Source organism: Carettochelys insculpta, chromosome 6, assembly GCF_033958435.1.
Source record: "Carettochelys insculpta isolate YL-2023 chromosome 6, ASM3395843v1, whole genome shotgun sequence".
Lineage (NCBI taxonomy): Eukaryota > Metazoa > Chordata > Testudines > Carettochelyidae > Carettochelys > Carettochelys insculpta.
The window spans coordinates 78,620,113-78,641,236 of record NC_134142.1 but is presented as its reverse complement, the minus strand read 5'-3'; the positions used below and the strand labels follow the sequence as shown (position 1 = coordinate 78,641,236).

The 21,124-nt window shown below is 45.8% G+C and overlaps 1 protein-coding gene across 2 annotated transcripts in view; it reads left to right on the top strand.

Annotated features, from left to right (window-relative positions):
* Window positions 1–21,124, top strand: part of IPO7 (importin 7) — a 99,541-nt gene that overhangs the window by 20,762 nt on the left and 57,655 nt on the right. For both annotated transcript variants that reach the window (XM_074997426.1, XM_074997427.1), the window contains exons 3-9: window positions 299–452; window positions 1,558–1,716; window positions 6,497–6,653; window positions 7,810–7,899; window positions 17,245–17,339; window positions 17,458–17,542; window positions 20,280–20,414. In XM_074997426.1, coding sequence (XP_074853527.1) covers window positions 299–452; window positions 1,558–1,716; window positions 6,497–6,653; window positions 7,810–7,899; window positions 17,245–17,339; window positions 17,458–17,542; window positions 20,280–20,414 — 875 coding nt within the window. The remainder of the gene's footprint in view (window positions 1–298; window positions 453–1,557; window positions 1,717–6,496; window positions 6,654–7,809; window positions 7,900–17,244; window positions 17,340–17,457; window positions 17,543–20,279; window positions 20,415–21,124) is intronic.

The following is a 21,124-nucleotide window of genomic DNA, read 5'->3' as shown; positions in this document are numbered from 1 at the left end:
AAAAGCAGAAGAAATAAACTGAGCTAAAACAGTGTTTTAAAAAATGTACTGTCCTTTAGAAATATTCAAGATACCACACTTGATAATTGGAAAAGGAGAAACATTTGCTCCTTGTAGAAAATTGGGGGATTAGTGGGAGATTAGTGTTTTTCTTGTGCGGGTAGGATGGCTCTCTGATATGTTAAAGATTGCTGGGTTACGGTTCATTAAGAGTGTGTTTTCTAAAAGGAAAAACACATATCAGCAAATGACTTTTTTTTGTATTGCTATCATGTGATGTCTTGCTGTTATCTGACAGGGGTTATCTACTTGAAGAATATGATAACTCAGTATTGGCCTGATCGTGAAACTACACCAGGGGAAATCCCACCGTATTCCATCCCAGAAGAAGATAGGCATTGTATTCGTGAAAATATCGTAGAAGCCATTATTCATTCTCCTGAACTAATTAGGTATACAGTTTTAATTTGCTTATAACGTAGTAATAGTTGTTTTTGATACTTTCTCTTAAAATTATGAGCATTTGCATACCAAATTTCATTGTCTTGGATTATGATACACAGATTTTGTATTGGAAAGCATAAACGTAAATTTAGTTAGTCTAGAGAAAATGACTTTTCATTCTTCATTTGTACATTGTACAACATGTAAGGGATGTATGTGTGTAACTTGTGTTATTTATTTGGAAAAGAATGGATCCCTAAATACAACCCTTTTACAAAATTTCTTGAGGTAGTAGAAAACCATATAGACTCCTCTGTGTGCAAGAGACTTCTGAATTCATGTTGTCCTTCATCTCTTCTGCCAAAACCAAGCTGTTTATCAAAACAAAAAATGCCACTTAAAACAGCATGTCCCTAAGTAGCTTGGCCATAGAGCTCTTTTCGGCTAGGAATATATTGACGGAACACATACATGCTGGTTGTGGTGGCAGGAGGGACCACAACACAAGGTTTCATATGCAAAATTGTGGCACATAATGCTCAGAAGTAGATTTAAGAGAGTTAGGTGTTTTAGATATCTTTTATCTTACAAAGAACAAAAAATAACCAGAGAAAATAATCTGAATGAACAACTAACTTTCTGATAGGAAAATGGTTATCAAACATACAATTAAGTACAGATCCAAACCATACGATCAATATAACAGCCAAAAGAAGGATGGTTAGTGTCGGTCTTTCCTACAAAAATAGGACAATATTGTTCCAAAGAGGTCTGTCGTTCCTTAAAGCTTTAAACATTTTTACGAAAAAGAAATGCAAAACAAATTAGGAATGGAGAAATATTTTTAAATTTAATTTTATAAAACCAGTTGTTTTTACAGAGAAGTACTGGAAAATTAAAAATAAGGAACGTTTGACATTTCTTTTTAATTGGAAGAGTGTTTTTTTGCATCTTTAGATCACAAATTTCATATTTAATATTTTGGAGAGAAAAGTAACACTGGCATAAATTTTTCAGGGAACACGTACATTGCACAGAACACAGTTTAGGAAATGCTGTCTTAAAATAACAAAGATAGTTACTTGTTTAACCATGTATGTGTTTGACTTTCAGAGTACAGCTTACTACTTGCATTCATCATATTATCAAGCATGATTACCCCAACCGCTGGACTGCAGTTGTGGAGAAAATTGGTTTCTATCTTCAGTCTGATAACAGTGCTTGCTGGCTTGGAATTCTTCTTTGCCTTTATCAACTTGTGAAAAACTATGAGTGAGTTTTTCTCAAACAAAAAATATTGTCTTTCTATTTTGTAGCAATATATTTTCTGTATTTTTTTGTATTTATACTGCCGAATAAGCATTTGATTCTAATGTATAAAATATTTAATTGCGTGTTGTACTGAACACTGATATTGGAGGTAATTTAATATAAACCTCTGAATTCAATAAGTCTTGACAGTACTGTGATATCTGGAGATGGAGGCTCATGTGGTCTTCCCTATTTCCATAAACAAAGTACACAATAATGTTCATATTAAAGATTTGAGATCAGAATACCATAGTTTCTTTAAAGCAGTTGCTTTCTGAGAGTTGACGATGGGCATGGCTATCTTCAAGATAGGAAAAAGACTGTCCAAGGGACAAAAGCATGGCTTTTTCAGGAACAGTTTGTAATACAGATAGACTGTGTCTACACTTACAATTCCTCAAAAGAGGAATGCATTTTCAAGCAAGTTAATTTTCGGCTTTCTTTGAGCAATATTTTTTACCCATTTTATAGGCTGTCAGCTTCTGATCAAGCTAATCTGAAAGAACCCTATAGTGATTTATTTTTGGTTTAAACTATTGCTGCTTAAATTCTTCTACAGTTTAGGGAAGGTATACATTTAGTATCAGATTATGTAGTGTTTTTGTTTTTGTGTTTTTTTTTTTTTTTTTTGTGAATTGTCACTATTAATTAGTGTATTTAAATTAAACCTAATGCAGTCCAAAAATATATTGATGAAAGAATGAGGATACTTTATTGTTAATTGTTTAAGAAAAGCTATGAATTCTGAAGCAGTGTGAAACTTTGTTCATAAATCCATAGTTTAGAACATACTGTTCGTACTCTTTCAAACATCAGAGAACACACTAATCTGACAATTATTTAGTTAAAATGACATTTTCTTCATTATAAGGAGAACAGGGTGAAAAAAATTGCTATTTTATGGATGTAGAGGGTAAGCAAACTCCAGTATTGCTGGCTAGCAGTCAGGTGGGGATATGGCAGGTCACCTCCCCATTGCAAATACAGTCCTGTCTTTTAGCTGTGCTGCACCCCCACCTCCGTCCAGTTTCTGGCTCCATTCTTTTAGTACAAAATGAAGGCTCCTGTTATTCCGGAAAGACTTGACAGTAGGTTGGGGAATCTCTGGTCCAGGGCCCAATACAGGTTGAACCTCTCTAATTCGGAACTCTCTTGTCCGACAAATTCAGCATGGTTTTAGTTAGCCGGAAAACAACTTATTGTGGCTGTTACCAAGTTTCCTATGGTCCCACGAAGTTTGTTTCCAGCCAACATTCCTGGCTCTGTGTTCTGTGCTGTTATTTAGCTGTATTTTATGCCTAAATGTCTTCTAAGAGCTCAGTAAGCAGTGGAAGTGTCGATAATGTGCTAGACAATATTGATCTTCTGTCGTCTAGAGAATTCTTTTGTCCAGCACTGGTGCTGGAGGGGAGAGGTTCAACCTCTAGTAGGCAGTGAAACTTTGCATCGTGGAGTGGTAAGCAGCTGCCACCCAGACAACTCCTTTTCCCCACAGAGTAAATCTAAGAATCCCAGATGAAGTCACTGACCTGCACTGTCTCTTGCCTGTCTTTGCTTAGTAGGTGTGATTAGGCACTGAACTCCAGGGCAGCACTGTCCCCAGAATTTGCTCCATTTTAACTACCTCTGAGGTGCTCTGCTTCCCCTGTTCACATCCCACCTGCAGCTTGTTCAGGTGTCATAGGTGTGGATGGATGGAACTGCCTGAGGCCAGAACAGTTCCTGAATTCCTTACTTTCCAGCATGGTATGTGTATATTCCATCACAGTGGAGGATTTTGGTATTTTGAGTTTTGGTTCAGTTCCAATTTGAAACCCAACGCAAAAATACTTGAAATTATCTGTGAAATGGAATAAAACCCTGGTCCCACATGAGTCTTCCTGGCAGGCTGCCCTAGACCAGGCTGTCAGGGCACATCAAGCCTGGAAACGTAGTCTCCCCAACAACCACCTGGAGTTGAGTGAGTGAAATGGCAGAAAAATACTTAGTTTGTGGTCTTGTTTCTATCAGAACTGCACTGTAGTCAAACAGCATCCACAAAAATGTTTCAGGGAGGGAGAGGTTTGAGCATTGGCCTGCTAAACCCAGGGTTATGAGTTTAGTCCTTGAGGGAGCCATTTAGGGATCTGGGGCAAATAGAGGGGGGAAAAGTGGTGGTGATGGTGCTTTGCCCTTCCGAGAGGGCAGGGGACTGGACTCAGTGACCTCCTGAGGTCTCTTTCAGTTCTATGAGATGTGGATCTCCATAAATTACATCAAAACGAAAAAGCAGTCATGTAGGACTTTAAAGACTAACAAAATAATTTATTAGGTCATGAGCTTTTGTGGGACAGACCCCCTTCTTCAGATCAACATGGCTATCTCTGTCACTATCCATATATTATTTTTATTAGTTTTGGCAAATTAGCAAATTCCAATGAATAAGTGTTTTGTTGGTTCTTTTCTGACCAGCTCCCCTTGTAACTTTCGTGACTAAAGCTACCTCTACACTATGAGATAAACTTGAATTTATTAAAATTGATTTTGTAATGCTGTACTTTATAAATTTGAATGCGTATTCTCATCTCCCCACAAAGTCAATGTTGCTGCCACAAACAATCATCAAACATTGACTGCTGCAGCAGTGCATTGTGGGAACCTATCCTACAATTCCCTCATCCCCTTAGCATTCTGTGTATTTTTGCTGGTGCAGCATGGGGAAAAAAATGCTCTGCAAGTGGTTGTGCGTATGTGATCCCATCTTCACCCGTGGAAAGCAAGTGGCCATTTTTCCAGGAGGAAAGATGGAAAGAAAGATGGGGAATCAACAAAGATTGTCAAATTAACTGAAATCTCTTCCTTCTATAACTGAATTGCTTTTTGTAACAGTAGCTATATCTGAATTGTCAAAGATTTTTCAAAAAGCAGCAGGTCTAAGTCTTCTCAAATGTCCTTCCAGCCAGTGTACCCCACTCCCTTGATTATATGTGATCCCTGAAAATAGTTCAGGAACAATGTGAAGCTTGAAGAAAGAGTTAGGATGGTGAAGGTTTGGAAAGAAGAGATTATTGTGAGGCAGGGTTTTTGGCTTCCCAGTCTATTACTCAGCTTCTGTGCCCTGGGATCACCCAGCAGTCTGTCTTCTCAATTGGCCCTCCACCCACTTCCTGTGTTTAGGGAGCCAAAGCGTGAAGAAAGACGATAGAAAAAGTTAGGAGAAAGATCTGGGGCTTCCCACTACACGACATGGAGTTGTCCAACATGGGGGGTGAGGCTCACCAAATTTCAGCCAGTGGTGATGCTCAGGTGGCAGGGGGCTAGCATCAATTGACTGTCACAGTGCTGGACCCCTCATCCCATGGGGAGTGTTGGGTGGATCAGAGGAAGATGGGTAAGTTGACATGGTCCATGGAAATCTTTTTGAGTGTGGGGTGGGGTGGGGACCATGGCTTCAGAGCCTGTTGAAATGTTCCTCCCAGCAGCAACAAACTCCTGAAAATCTTAGCTGCTGGGGAGCACTTCCTACCTGGCAGCAGCAAGCCCCCAAAAATATGTTTTGGGGATGAGGGAGGCCAGTTGAAGTGGTCCCCAGCGGGTGGCAGCAAGACCCCAAAAATCTTAGCCACCAGGGGAGACTTCCCCTGGGCAACAGCCAGCACCCAAAAATCTGTCCCGCCCTTGGAGCACCCACCTTGCACAAGCCAGGACATGGTGCTGTCTGGCAGCCTGGTCCGCGCTGAACAGCAGGGACGCCCTTTTCTTGGGTCGGGACTAGCCACATGATGTGGCTGGGCACAGGAAATACTCCAACTGCATGGTGTGTGTCGGGGAGGAAGGAGGGTGCCCTACACAAATGTAAACCACAGAGATGAAGTTTCTCAGTGTCTTGTTCATGCATGACCCCACAGCAGCCTAGCTGCCAAGTGGTGCAGCAGGGCAGGGGCTGGCACCAGCACAGGGTTACAACCCACATGCTCAGCTTGCAGAGGTAGAGACAGAACCATGAACTCCGTGTTGTGGCTATTTTTAATCGGTAGGTGTGCTCACAATGCTGATAGGCTGAAAAACCTCACTCTTTGCCATCATATAAGCATGACCCCCACAACCATGGGCTTCCTGGTGTCAAATTCAAATTCATAGTCTTCCTGTTACCTAATTCCTGTGCACCTGGAGAGCAGTGGAGATGGAAGCAGCCAGTGCAGAGCATTGTGGGATACATATGGGACACCTGTGGAGGCTAATGAATTCGATTTTAAGACATGGCGCTTGCACACTGGCATTCATTAGGACTTTTAAATTAAAACTTGATGCTACACCCAGCCGCTTTTGACAATGTTAGACTACCAGTATTAGTGCTCTCTAAAATGAGCTTATGGTACTTAGGGGAAGACTGACGTAATATCAAGTTAACTGCCTTATATTCGAATTTATCTCATCATGTAGATGTAACCTAATAAAATGTGTGGGTTTTGCTCACTGTTATCTTCCTAATATGACCGACTCAGAAGGAAAATATTACTGCAAAATTTATTAATACTGGACCAACGAAAGCCTAAGTTCTTGTGTAACTTTTTAGGATTTTATCTGTGTGGTTATAGCACTTTTTTGTATGGCCCATCCATGAATGCAATAGTTTTTAAAATAATCTGTTCTTAGGCGCTGGCAGTGGCGTATGTGCCTCTCCCCTGTGCAGGTACAACTTTACTTTCCATATAGAAAAAATTAGTTGTAAATCTTTAAAGTAGTTCATTTTTGTTTAAAGGTACAAGAAACCAGAGGAGCGGAGTCCCTTGATAGCAGCAATGCAGCACTTCCTGCCTGTTCTAAAGGATCGTTTCATTCAGCTTCTGTCTGATCCATCTGACCAGTCTGTCCTCATCCAGAAACAAATCTTCAAAATCTTCTATGCTCTTGTTCAGGTGGAAGTGAATTTTCTAATCAAAGGTTTACTCCCCACTCCCTGTAAAATATATTACACCTTAGGTACTGATGTACTTGTAACATTAGCATTTAGATTTCATCCTAGTAATTTTTCACCAGTGCTCAACTATAGTATAAGTAACAAGCTTTTGGCATAATTTTGTATATCACAAACCCAATTATATAGTTTTATCAGGTAATTTGTTAATAATTTAAAAAAAAAACATAACTGCTAACATTCTGCTAATTTTAACCTGCTATCTTTAAGTTCTCTAGAACCTGCCACTGCCACCCCTGAGTAGGCCAGAGAACAAGAGGAGTTTTCTAATACAAGAGACAACTTTTATCCTACTTCTTACGGATACTACTTCTACATTTACTACTTCTTCTACATTTGAACCTCTTTAATCTGGCAACCCTGGGAAAGAGACTGTGCCGAACTATGGAATTTTCTGGACCATGGGTGTTTGTGGTGGGCATGCGAGACTTGGGATGGACAGTATGTGTGTGAGGGGGATGAAGATGCGTAGCCCCCGGAGCTCTGCTGCCCTCTGCTGCTGTGGGAGTGGTTGAGAGGAAAGCCTCTGGTCCAGCGTTTGGCTGTGCGGCTTTTCCCCTAGCTGTGAGGGGGAAGAAGAGCAGCAGTGCACAGAACTTTCTCTTTCTGCCAGGGTCCAAACCACAAGTATTCCTATATCTGGGATGTCTGGATTAAGGAGGTTCAAGTGTATATTGAGCTTATCCAACAGAAACTGGACTAATACTCTATTCCGTGCATCTATTCTAATTTTAGAGTGGGCAAATTGTCTTTAAAACCAGAGCTACCAATCCCTGCATTTTACTTTAAATGAAGAAAAGAGTTGTCTCTGATTCAGAAAGTTATAGTCACTTAGATATTGTGAAATCATTAAGCAAAACTGTGAGGCTGAATTGAAATGGAGAATGTTTTTGAGCATGTAGAATAGGCTGCAAATGATCTGTTACCATCTAACAGCCTGCTCGCTTCTTTGCTGGTTGCTCATAATAGCCAAGTTTGTAACAGATATTCAGTAAGATTTTGATAGATGAGCATTTAAACATATGTCAAGCAACGGAACAGATTGTTTTAAATTGATTTATACTAAACCTACTTTTGTTAATTGTTTTTTTAAATAGTATACATTACCTCTTGAGCTGATAAATCAGCAAAACCTGACAGAATGGATAGAAATTCTAAAAACAGTTGTGGACAGAGATGTACCTGCTGTAAGTAGTCTTTTGATGTGCATTTCTCTTGGGGTTTATAGGTTGGCTTCTGAACTAAATTTCTGTATTTAAATGCTGGTTTAAAATAGTATTTTCTTTTTCTTAATACAAGACATCTCCTAAATGTGTGGTAGGCCAAATAAGATTCGAGTTCTTGCTCATGTCCATTCCAAAAGGTGTGCGCACACCCTTATGGATGATAGATGAAAGGTTTTCCCTAGTGGTACCTATTGGATGAGCTGTGAACCACCCCTGGAGTGGTGTCCATATGGCAGTGTGTGTAGATGTCTGCTGACCCAGTTCAGTTCTTTCTCACCAGCGGTGATAGTTGTTGGAGCTGCTTTGGTCTCTTTTCTGGCAAGTACCTTCCTTGTGGCTAACCCTTTCGATATTAGTTGACTGAACTATGGCTAAACTGCAATTTATTAGTTAGTTACTGTCCTTTTCTAGTCCTTCTGACTGGTCTCAGGGGTTTAAGTCCTCCAGGAACTGCAGGAAGCCTGTCCACATGTCCTGCTTTAAATGGCTGGAAGAGAGGGTCATCAAACAGGATACTGCTCTCTTTGCAGAAGCTTTAGACCCATGGTGAAGGAAAAGTGAGACTCTCTCCTTAAATTCCTCTTAATAGAGATGTCTGTCTGCACTCAGCTAGTGCCAGACGCAGCACTGGGTACTGCGGTGCAACTGTGCATCAGATTCGGTTCGGGATGTTTGTCACCAAAGAAGGATGCCTCCAGAGAACACTGATGATGCTTTTTGGCTTTCAGAGTGGGTTCAAAGAAGTGGAACCATTTCCAGTACCCAATACTGTATAAAAAGAAGATGGCTGACAGGAGTTGGTCCTGTCAGGAAGCTGCACCTGAATACGAGCACAGTGGTCCCTATGTCAGGGCACCAGCAGACTAGCTCTTTGATCTACATGCTGATGACAGCACTATCACTTGCAATCCTACCATCTCCTTCCTCCTTTTATGGCACTGCCATCAATTCAGCACTGGGGAAAGTTGTTATGGTGTCACTCCCCATTGCTGTGGTACCATTCTCTGGCACTGCTGGGTTCCATTCTTCCATGGTCTGGCTTGACTACTTATTGGATTTCAGCGAGGAGTCATTGGTTTTCAGACTGCAAACCACCACTAAGGTGTTATGATCAGTCTCCATACTCCCCACAGCTGACGGGGTAGAAAGGAGGTATTTTTTCCTTCAGAAAGAGTAGAAATACCTTTAACATACCCATCAGCTGGGAACCTGAGTGTTTGATTCATCAAACCACAAAGAACAGCAGGGCCAACTGGGCCTTGCCCTGAAGTCAATAGAGGCAAAAGAGGCTGGACCTTTTTGGTCGTAAGATGTTCTTGACTGGGGGCTCCAGCTTTTTGTGGTGAATCATTACATGGCACTCAGCTGCTATCTCTTCCATTCCTGTAGCACCTCAGGTAAATACGAGGACAGCTTCCCCCTGCACATCTCAAAGAAGGCAAGGTGATCACAAGATTCTTGCTACAGGATGCTCTGGACTTAGCAGACTCTCTGGCTTGCACTGTGGCAAGAGCAATCCATTACAAGGTGGAGCTCCTGATGGCAGGTTTTGGGTATACCCTGGAGGTCCAGAATACTGCCTTTCATCTGTGAGGGATTATTTGCCAAAAACATGAACACTCTCTTGCACAGTTAAAAGGATTTGAGGGCAAGGTTGAAATTCCTGGGAATCTGCACTTCTGATCTCCAGAAGAAGCCCTTCAAACCCCAGTTCCCCTCCATTTCTCTTCTGGGCCCCTGACCATGTTCAGGAGTCTGTTATAAGGAGTGGCAGAAATAACAGGAAGTACCAGTCAGACTCCTCCTTGGACCAGGGACGGGGTTTGTGTAAACAGCTCCCAGCATCAAAACCTAACCTTTAGGTGTGCACCCAAGGATGGAGAACAAGTTACTTACCCGTCTCTTTTGAACCACCTTTTGTACTTTGTACTGTGCATGAGCCTGTATTACCTCGTATAGCTGGGTCCTGAACATGGTCACAGTGGGATATTCTGTTCATTTTCTCTCTCTTGCATCCATCCTCCCCGTCCCTCTTCAGGGACCCTTCTCGTGAGCAACTTCTTCTGCAGGAGGTGCAACTGCTCTTGGCTGTATGGGTGGTAGAGGAGGTTCTTCAGGAATTCAGGGATAAGGGATTTTACTACTGATATTTCCTTATACGAAGCCATGGGTAGGCTCAGGCCTATCCTGAACCAGTCTTACGAGCATATTGAGATTTCACTGAAGTTTTATAAGGTCTGTCTAGGCACTATAATTCCCTCCCTGGTTACGAGAGATTGGTATGCTGCCTGCAACCTGAAGGACAAGTACTTCTATATTTTGGTTATCCCTGCAAACACAGGATCCCTGAAATTTGTAGTCAGTGGCTTGCACTACTGGTTCTCTGTGCTATGCTGTTCAGACTCTTGACTATGCCATCCGTATTCACCAGGTTGAATGGTAGTCATGGCAGCCTTCCTTCACAGATGCTGTGTGCAAGTTTTTCCATACCTGAATGACTGGCTCATCAAAGGCAATCTCTAAGAACAAGTACTGGAACATGTGGAGCTGGTACAAGCCAGGTTCAGCACTCTGGGACTCATTCTAAATATACACAAGTCACCAAGCTGGTCCGAACTTGGACTCCACACAAGCCAGAGTCTCCTTTCTGAAACCCAGTTCCAAAGCACCAGAGGTCTTACAAGTAGCCTTCAGCAGTTTCCAACCGCCACGGCAAGGAACTGCATGAAGCTCCTAGGGCACATGGTGGTGTTGCACGTGTGTTATGTAACACGTCAGGTTGCATCTTCTCACCCTTACGAACCTTGATTGGTGAAGGTCTGCAGACCCAGCCAGAGCTGTCAACATGGAGCGCCCTTTGCTAAGCCTTAGACCTTGTTGTGGCTGTTTATTGGTGGAACAGAGATGGGCCGGGGAGCGCACCTTCGCATCATCAGGACTTAAATCAGAACCTTAATTATCACTGTGCATCAATATCGGAGAGCTGAGCGTTAACCTCACTTGCCAAGATATTCCGGGCCCTTATTAAGGGCCAGTGTGTCTCACTACTGTCTGATGACACCATAGTGATGGTTCTGCGCCAAATCCGCACATCCCCACCCCCGCAGCAGCCTGGGGGTCTGGCCACCCTTTGTACTGCAGATCCCCTCATTCAGGTCCCGGGGTGCTGGATGAGGGAAGTACAACCTGTGTTCTTCCCTAAACTGCATACCAGCAACAAGGAATGAGCAATCCACTGTCTGGACATCAGATGTGCACTGACATTCCACATTGAACACAAAGCTGTTTTATAAGTCACCACAGCTCTTTATTTCAATTGCCAGGTGGGTGAGAGGGTTTCCTGTTTCATCCCAACATATCTCATTGTGGGTCAAATTCTGTATCACCACTATGACCTAGCCACGGCACTCCGCCATTGAAGATGCATCCACACGAACACAGACCTCCTTGTCTCTGTTCCTCATACAAGCCCCTATTCAAGAGATAGGTAAGGCAGTAGAGTGGTGGTCTATCCACATCTTCATATCACATTAAGTGATTTCTCAGCAGGTGAGGGATGATCTGACTTTCAGCAGAGCAGTCCTGTAATCAGCAGCTTGGTGAACTCTTAACACCTCTGTACAACTGCCTGGTCCTGATGCCCCTGCAATCCTGCACATCGAGCCCCATCTTCTTGGACTTGCCCAGTGGTGATGTGGTTCTGGTTGGCCCTTCATCAGTGCATAAGGGGGAATGCATAGAAATGATGAGCTCCGTGGTGTACACTGAGGTCAGTGCTCCTCAGCTCATGTTCAGAGGTAAGCCTTCACTTCTACTTGCACCTGCCTATGTGCCATCGCCCAGTTGCCCAACTCTTCAGGCCAGCCCCAAGTCATGGTATGGCCGTCTGAGGCATTGCTGTTCAGACTCGCGGTGCTGGGTGCCTTAACAACAGCTGCCTCCTCCATCCCAGTTGACACTGCCCTTTCTCTGTCCGGGATCTCTTCTGAGAGTTCTTTGGAGACTGGATCTTCAGCACACTTTGCCTGCCACTTTGACGCTTGACACCATGCCTCACTGGTCCTGATGCTGTCTACTTGATGGTAGCCCATGGATTCTGGAATTTGCCCAGTGCACATTGTGCCTCAACCATGTTGCTGTTCAGGGAGTTGGTCCTGCTCTCTGCACTGGTTTGGTTCTTGTCAGGACCCTCATGGATTAGACCATCACTGTCCACCTTCTGTAGTGCCAAAGGCCTCAACTCTTCAGTGTTCTTGGTCTCGAGGTGGGTCTCTGTTTCGGCAACAATCGCCATCCCAGCACCATCCAGTTCTCAACACCAGTCCTTGTCTCAGCACCATTCTTAATATCCATACTGATCCTGATGTTGGTCTCACTCAACACCATTCTACCTCTAGGCACTGGTCCCATTTCCGGCACCAGTCCCTGTCTTGGCTCCAGTCAGCTTCTCCTTTTTGTGTCTTCACTCTGCTTAATATTGTTCTTCTTGGCACGAGTCCGGTTCTCAGCACCCTTTGTCCTCGCCCTAGTCTTGTTCTCCTTACTGCTTTTGCCCGCCTCCTCAGTCCTGCAAGACCACATGTACCAAGCCAGTCATTGGCTGCACTTCTCTGGTGGCTTCTCCAGGAATGGCTCCTCCTTGGCCTTCCCATTCTCCTTCTCCTGCCTGGTTCCATGACTTTCCATGGGAGCCCTGGGCATACCAATGAAGCAACAGGCACCGTGACCTCTGCCTGGTCACATACAACATCTGCCTGAAAAGGTCCTGAGGGTGTTGGGAGCCATCCACCTCAGGGGTGCCGCCACCCTATTCCTCCTGAGGTGACGTCTCCTCTACCACCACTCATAGCATCCTGCCCTGGAGGTGCCCCCCTTGGCATTCTCTAGCTCCTCCCCAGTTGAAGCCATAACAGGAGTATTGGCTTTGGGGCCTCCGCCCACTGACTACAGGGAGCTCTAGGAGGTTCTCCACCTTGCTGCCACCAGCCTTCATTTTCTAATGGAGAAAGTTACTGAGTCTGTTGACCCCACCTGTGATATTCCATTCCATGTGGCCCTTCTCTTTAACAAAACTATCAGGGTTTTGTGCTAGTAAAAGGCTACGAGTACCTGTATATATGTCCAACACCTGGCTCCTTGGTGGCAGACACTATGAATGAGAGAGCACCGGGGCCAATAGACCGCAGTTCCTATGTCCAAAGATGTAAGGTGCCTAGAATCTTGGGCTTGTCTGTTTGGGCACTTCATGCTTCAGGTGGCTAACCAACTGGTCATCCTTAGCTTTTACAACTATGACTCCTGGGCCACAGCTGTCAAGTTTTAAAAGGCCGTCTCTGAAGTTCTCAGGGAGTAGTTCTCAGCCTTTATGCAAAAGGGCAAGGTGGTGCCTCACACCTGCGTGCAGGTGGTCCTCAATGAGAGCTTCTCTGCAGCCCGCTCCCTTGCCTCTGGCATAGCCATGTGCTGGGCAGCCTGGTTGGAACCACCGCAGCTCCCACCAGAGGTCCACCAAATCATCCAGGATCTCTCTTTCGACTGCTAGGGTTTGTTCGCTCAACAATCCAACACCCACTTCCCCAGCCTCATGGACTGTTGCAGTACCATAAAATCCTTAGGCATTCATGCGCCTGTTGTGCAGTGGAAGCTCTTTAAGCTGCAGCATCAGCATCGGTCCAGGCCCTTCTGGTCTTCTGTCAACAAACGGGCTGTTTCTCTCACCACCAGCCTCCCCGTCTACAGTCCTGGGCTGGTTGCAGCCAGTCAAAATTCTCATTAAAGTGCTCCTTTTGATGGTGTGCTTGAGATTGGAGTACCTGTACCAGTGGATCGTGCTCTATTATTTTCAAACAGGCTCTGTCCCTTCTTCCAGGACTGGTTGTCCATCATGTTGGACCGCCAGGTCCTCAGGACTATTGCTTCAGGATATGCTATCCCATTCTACTCCACTCTGCTCTCCAGCCCCCCACCTGTCCCTCTTCAGGGACCTTTCTCATGAGCAGCTTCTCCTCAATCCTAAACTTGGAGGTGGTAAAGGAAGTGTTCCCCCTCAGAACAGAGACAGAGGTTTCTACTCCTGTTACTTCCTGGCTCCCAAGGAGAACAGAGGGATGCAACCCATCCTGGACCTCTGGGAGCTCAGCATGTTCATGGTGTGTGTCTCAAGGTCTGCGTGGTATCTCCAGGCACCATCACCCGCTCTCTGGGTCTGGGTTACTGGTATGCCACACTTGACCTAACAGATGTTTACATCCACATTTCCAAATGTGCTACTGCTGGTATCTCTAGTTCGTAGTGGGCCACCTGCACCTTCAATTCATGGTCCTCCCCTTCAGCCTCTCCACAGCTCTCAGGGTGTTAAAAAATGTATGGCAGTGGTGGCTGCCTTCCTTTGCCATCTTGGGGTCCAGATGCACCTGTACCTGGACACCTGGCTCTTTTCGGGGGGGTGGGGGGGTGTCCACAAATCAGGTGGAGTCTAAGGTGGTATTCTCCCGGCGGACTCTGGACAGGATGGGTCTACTGCTAAACCTGGCAAAGTCCTCTCTAACCCCTACTCAGTGCATAGGGTACATTGGGGCAGTTCTCAACACCACACAAGCCAGGGCATTCCTTGCCAATGAGCACTACCAAGCTCTTGCTCAGCTTCTGCACTACCTCTCCAAGTTTCCTATCATAACAGTCTGCACATGCCTTTGGCTTCTGGTTTACATGGCAGACTGCACATATGTAGTGTCGTTTGCCAGACTCCGTCTCTGTCCTCTCCAGGTGTGATTGGCCTCCTCTGTACCATCTTGGCCGGGATGGTGTGGACATGGTCATGACCTTGCCTCACCGTGTCTCTAATGCTTCTCAGTCCACTGTATCTCTGGTCACAGACGGGTCAGCTTTAAGTTGGGGTGCTCACCTGGAACTTCTCACAACTCGGGTGTTGCGGACAGCTCTGGGCAATTCGCCTGGCTTGTCTGGCATTTCTACCTCATCTCTGGCCATTGCATAGCCATCATGATGGACAATATAACAGCCGTGTATTGTATTAACTGGTGAAAGGGGGACGTGCTCCTCCCCTTGTTGCTCAGAAGTTTTCTGACTGGGAGTTCTGCATACCCCACTGCATTCACTTGGAGGCGTCCTATCTCCCAGGGGTCCAGAACCACCTGACAGGCCATTGCAGTCATCAGTTCATAGCCCACAAGTGGTAGATCCATGCAGACATCATCCACTCAGTTTTCTGAAAGCAGGGCTTTCCCTGGCTGGACTTCTTCACACCCTGGAGCAACCACAAGTGCCTCGTATTCTGCTCCTTCCAGGGCCTCTGCTCAGGCTGCACAGCAGAAATGTTTCTCGTTCCATTGACCACAGGATTGCTCTACATCTTTCCGCCATTTCCCCTTGTGCACAAAGTGCTTCTCAAAGTTAGGCATATTCCTCATAGCCCTAGCCTGGGCTCACCAGCATTGCTACTCCACGCTGGTGGACCTTTCTGTGCTTCTGCCCATTCTGCTTCCCCTGGTTCTGGTCCTCATCATGCAGAACCACTGTCGCCTCTATGACCCAGGTCTCTGGTCTCTCCATCCTGTGGCGTGGTGGGCTTGCTAGGGGCACGTAAAGTAGGTCCTCCTTAGATGCAAACAGTCTGTCACATTCCTACATGGCCAAGAGGACACACTTCTCCTATTGGTGCACCCAGCACAATCTGGTACCTCTACCTCTGTCCCACGGGTGTTAGATTACCTCGTGTCCCTGAAGCAGAAAGGCCCGGATTCTTCATCCATCAGGGTGCACCTGGCAGCCATATTGGCCTTGCATTCTGGGGATGGAGGGCTTTTTGTTTGCACACTCCATGATGGGGCACTTCCTCAAGGGCATGGACTGACTTCCTGGCCTGGGACCTGAACCTGGCCCTCTGGGTCCTTATGCCTCTCCCTTCCCGCCCCCCCCCCCCACACCTTTGAACTGCTGACCACGTGCTCCCTACTTTACCTCTCCCAGAAAGTGGCCTTTGTGGTGTCTGTCACCTCTGCCAGAAGGGCATCTGAACTTCAGGACCTCATGTCTGAGCCTCTGTACATGGTGTTCCATAGGGATAAGTTCCCATTTCACCCTCACCTACCATTCCTGTCTAAAGTGGTGGAGTTCTGTGTTAGTCAGGATGTTTTCCAGCCTTTGTTCTATCCTAAACCTCAAAGCTTGCGATGGGAGCAACAATTGCATCCTTCAGTGTGAGACCAGGTGCTCGTCTTCTATGTTGAGCAAACTAAGCCCTTCCGTAGGACCACACAGCTCTTCATGACTGTTGCAGAGTACGTGAAGGGACTCCTGGTGTTCTCATAGCACATCTCCCGCTGTATCACATCCTGTATATGGGCACGTTAGAACCTTGCAAAAGTCTCTCCACTGCCAGTGACAGTGCATTCTATGCAAGTACAGGCATCTTCTTCCGACTTCTTGGCGTATGTACCTCTCCAGGAGATGTCATGCTTCTCCATCATCCTCTGTGCATGCTTCATGTCTCACTATGCTATTGTGCAGTAATTGAGATGAGATGCAGCCTTCAGGGCAGCTGTCCTAGAGTCATCCCCGTGTTGACTCTGACCCCTACCCCTACTGGGTTTAGCTTGGGAATCGCTTCAGTCGAATAGATATAAGTAAGCACCCAAAGAGGAAAAAATGGTTAATCGCAATTGTAACTTGTTCTTTGAGATGCGTTGCTGATATCTATTCAAAACCCACTCTCCTGCCCCACTGTCAGAGTGCTCAGCAAGATGGAACTGAGGGGTGCTGGGCTGGCTGGGTCATATATAGACTTTGCATAGGCACCACTGCAGGTGGCTCCCCAGCTGACCCTACTGGTTAGTTGCTACAGAAAGCTTTGTCTGACAGTGGTGCATGCACTTCTAACTTAAATAGATATGAGTGGCACATCTCAAGGAACAACAGTTACAGAAGTGAATAACTTTTTTATGAGAGGTGTGTAACCATTTTCTGCAGTGGGAGATAATGTTGATGTGGTGATTTAAACAGGGACTAAATATAGAGTTTAAAATATAACCTGTTATGACAGACTAAACTGCAACTTTTGTAAATTGTACAGGAACTTACGTTGGCTTTTTACAAAGGAAAGTTGTATTTGAACATTTAGATGTTACCTTTTTATTTTGGGTTTTCATTTTAAACTCTTTTCATATCTGATATTTCTGTAGATCTGGAAATGTGCTTACATTGCTAATAATGTAAAGAGAAAACCAGCTTTTATTTAAAAACCTGACATTTCAGCCATGTTCAATAAATTGCTCTTTCTTCCCAAAGGAAACGCTTGAAGTCGATGAAGATGATAGACCAGAATTGCCTTGGTGGAAATGCAAGAAATGGGCTTTGCACATCTTGGCTAGACTGTTTGAGAGGTAGGTATTTTCCCCATGCCATGAAATTTAAAAAAAAAAAAAAAAAATCCAATATGAAATTTCAGATATTGTGGGTTTTCTCTTTTGCATACTTGAAATTTTTCATTTTAAATTCTAGGTACGGAAGCCCTGGTAATGTTTCTAAGGAATACAATGAATTTGCGGAAGTGTTCTTGAAGGCATTTGCTGTTGGTGTTCAGCAGGTAAGAAGTGCTTGAATGTTGAGTAAATGTGACAGTTAATCCCCCCCATGTGTCCCGCTCTCAATTTACTTTGGCCTTATCCGGGGCCAGCTGCCTCTCTGCCAGGGCGTTCTGGTGATGAGGGGCGGCTGTGTAGGCTACAGCCTTGTCCTCATGGCTCTAGCGTCAAGCGCTCCTGCACTGTGAGAGCTGTGGCCGGTCCAGGTCCAGCTTCCTCCTCCAGGCTGGTGGGCCCTGGGCTCCTCGTCCGGCTCTCACCCCTTGGATGACACTGCTGTAAGACATGGGGTGGGGAGGTGGTGGGGTTTGGTGCTGTGGGTGGACCCTGGATGCCATGACCCTGGCCCCCCTGGGTAGTTACCCCGCTTCAGACCCTTGGGATGGCTATGTCCCAGGGGATGCCACTGTGTGAGCTTGTGTGCACCCAGCACACTGGCCCCTGGGGCACGATGCCAGGGCAGTGATGCTGTGTGTGGTGGCCTCCCCTGGGAACAGGTTGGCGGGCCATACGGGGAGGTGGGGTATCCCTGTCCAGGGAGCTGATGGGCTGGGTGCAGCTGTGCCTCCCAAGGGGCCCCCAGCATGCTTGTGGGGCTCTCCATGGGGGAGGGTGCTGGACTTCACCTGCAGGCGTTGCCATGGCCCTGGACGCCATTCTAGAACAGGCTGTCTGGGGTTGGGGCGTCACATTGTGTCCCCTCCTTTCCCCGAGAATGTGCCATGGCACGCAGTTACCTGAGGTGGCCTCGAACAGTTTGGGTGATGCCCGACTTGAGGTGGCTTGGCTGCTGGTGGTGGAGGGCAGCTCTATCACCAGGGAGCCATTGGACAACTCCCCACTGGACAGGACTTTTGCTGTGGCAGGGGGCTCCGGTGCGGCCATCACGATGGTGACCCGAGGTGATGAGGCAACGTCTCCTGCCAAGAGGTCCTGCAGCTCCCTGAAGAAGGGACAGCTGGCTGGGGCTTGGCTGGTCCTACGGTTGCTATCCCTGGTGCAGCTACTACACTGTGCATTAGACCAGCTTGAGGGTCAGGGAGGGGTGGCTTTGGGCAGCCAGGCCCTGGGCGAGCCGTGCAAATGCTGGGGGCATTGCAGCAGTGGCCGCTGGTGTCCTGGAGTACCTCCTCCGCATGCCAGAGCCCCAGAAGGTCCTGGAGCTCCAGCTCCACCCAGGAGGGATCCTCCATTTGGGAGACTGGTTGGGGTCTGGACTGCCCGTGGGGGCAAAGGCTGCTGGCCAGCTGGGGTCTTGCTGCCTGCTGCAGAGCTTTGCCGGAGTGTGGCCGGCAGCCCTACACGTGGTATCTGCTTCCACACACTTTAAGAGCTGCAGGACCCAGAGACCATAGAGCCCCACTGGGGCCACCTGGAGCGTCTCCGCTCTCCAGTGTGCTGCTATCACGGCGGATCGCTTCTTCCGGAAGAAGTGGTCCATGAACATCTACACATGCTTTCTTCTTGAAGAATCTTCCAGAAGAAGGTACTCTTCCTGGTTTCATAGCAGCGTATGGACTCTGGAAGATGCAGCACTTTCTGCCGTATTCCTTCCAGAAGAGTGCCTTGTATGTGTAGAAGCGACCTTGGAGATTAAATACCAGTAATTGTTGCAGCAGTTCCAAGTTCTGGTGTCCACTCGGCTTACGGCTTGAAAGAATTTAAATTACTAGGCCAGGGTCAGCAACCTTTCTGAGGGGGAGTGCTGAAAACTGACCTTTTGATCTCTATGTATGATTAGAGTGCCAGTGATACTTTTTTAAACTCACTAATAGTCCTACTGAGAACAGCTTCATTAATAAATGGTAAATATCTGCACCTTAATTTATTTAGGTGGTGATTGGTAGCATTCTCTGGTCCTTTATTAATCCATAGACACCCGGCTGCATGGGGAAAGAAGGTGGAGCTGAGCTCTTGCCTTGCATGCCGATGAAAATTGGGTTGCATGCCACTCTTGGCACCCATGCTGTGGGGTTTGCTGACCCCTGTGCTAGACTTATCTTGAGGATCTCCATCCTTTTAGAAGAGTAGCGCCAAGAGGCACAGGAGAAGGCAGATGGAGCCCGTTTCTTTATCTCCTATTTTTATGTGTTGTGTTTTGGATTAAATTGGTTGATTAAAACACCTCTATAGTGCCACATGAAATTCAAACACATCGGCAAACAGCTGGAGGGCACCAGTCGAGGAGGCTAAGCAGTTTGGGAGGCCAAGCAGTGTGGTAGCTGGGTTTTTACAGCAACTACAAGATGAAATGTCAGCGGGTGTTTAATTTCCTTAGCTGAGGGGAGAAAGGACCTGTCATCCTATGATGATGTGGTGAGTACAGTTAGTGTGAGCAATTGTTACCTAAACAGTTTGGAGGCCCATCTTCTCTCCTTTTCTCAGGAGCATTTGCTAATGGAGTGTGAAGAACTTGCCTGACTGTTGCATGTACCATACTTTGTTTTTGTTAAATAGAGGACTTCAGTCTTCAGGGCTATCAGTCCACCACCTCTCATGAACACTAAATTACTTCAGCAAATAACTAAGTTTGTGTTGGAGAATTGTGTGCGGCACAGACCAGAGGAATCCGCCACATGGTAACTTAGGCTAGTCAAACCATTTTAGTGTAGTAAAAATGTTTACATTGGCAAGAGTGTGAAAGTTTTGTGGGGGCAATCCTGCAGATTAAATGGCTTCTTGGCTGCTGGCAAGATGCTTGGATTTCTGTAAACTGTTAATGAGAGTTGATTTTTACAGGTGTTGCTGAAGGTGCTGTATCAGTACAAGGAAAAGCAGTACATGGCTCCTAGAGTTCTTCAGCAAACACTGAACTACATCAATCAAGGCGTGTCGCATGCTATGACCTGGAAGAATCTGAAGCCCCATATTCAAGTAAAAGATTTTCTGTTAATAGTCTCTAAATAACTTAAATATAATAAATGTCAGTTTGTTATATATAGACTCTCTATCCTTGCCAGAAAGTAAAGTATCTGAGCTTGTACAGTATGGTCTCGACATTTGCACGTGCCACGTTTGTGAATTCCATTATGCACGAGGGACTTTGCTCTCCTGGGGCTCCAGGGCCGGGAGCGTCCATGGCTGCTGCTTCCTGGGGCTCCAAGGGCCCCCCCCGCATTTGTGAAAATCAAACACAGAACCCTCACAAACATTGAGACCCTGCTGTATTATAAACTGTTGATCAAGAGTTTAGGTCTGCTGTGGGGAACTGCTTCTTGTTACATTAGCATAGTTGAAATATTCATGTTTTTCTGGATTAAACAAAAAAACATAACATTTAGGATCTGATCCTTCAGAGACTTACACATTAGGCTTGTGAATAGTCCCATTGATTTCAAGTGTGTGTGTCTTTGTAGGTTTGCAGCCACACTAAAGGCTGAAACTCAGACTGTTTGATTCACCTTATTGTAGATTTGGATACTCTTTAAAGTCAACATAGACTGCATTTATATTCGTATTATAGTGACTTAATACAGTGGTGTGAACTCAGGCATCCAACTGGAAACTGTTTTAAATAAGCCATCATAATATAAATATGGTCCCAAAATGCCCATGCAGTGTTCTCAGCAGCCCTTTCTTTAACA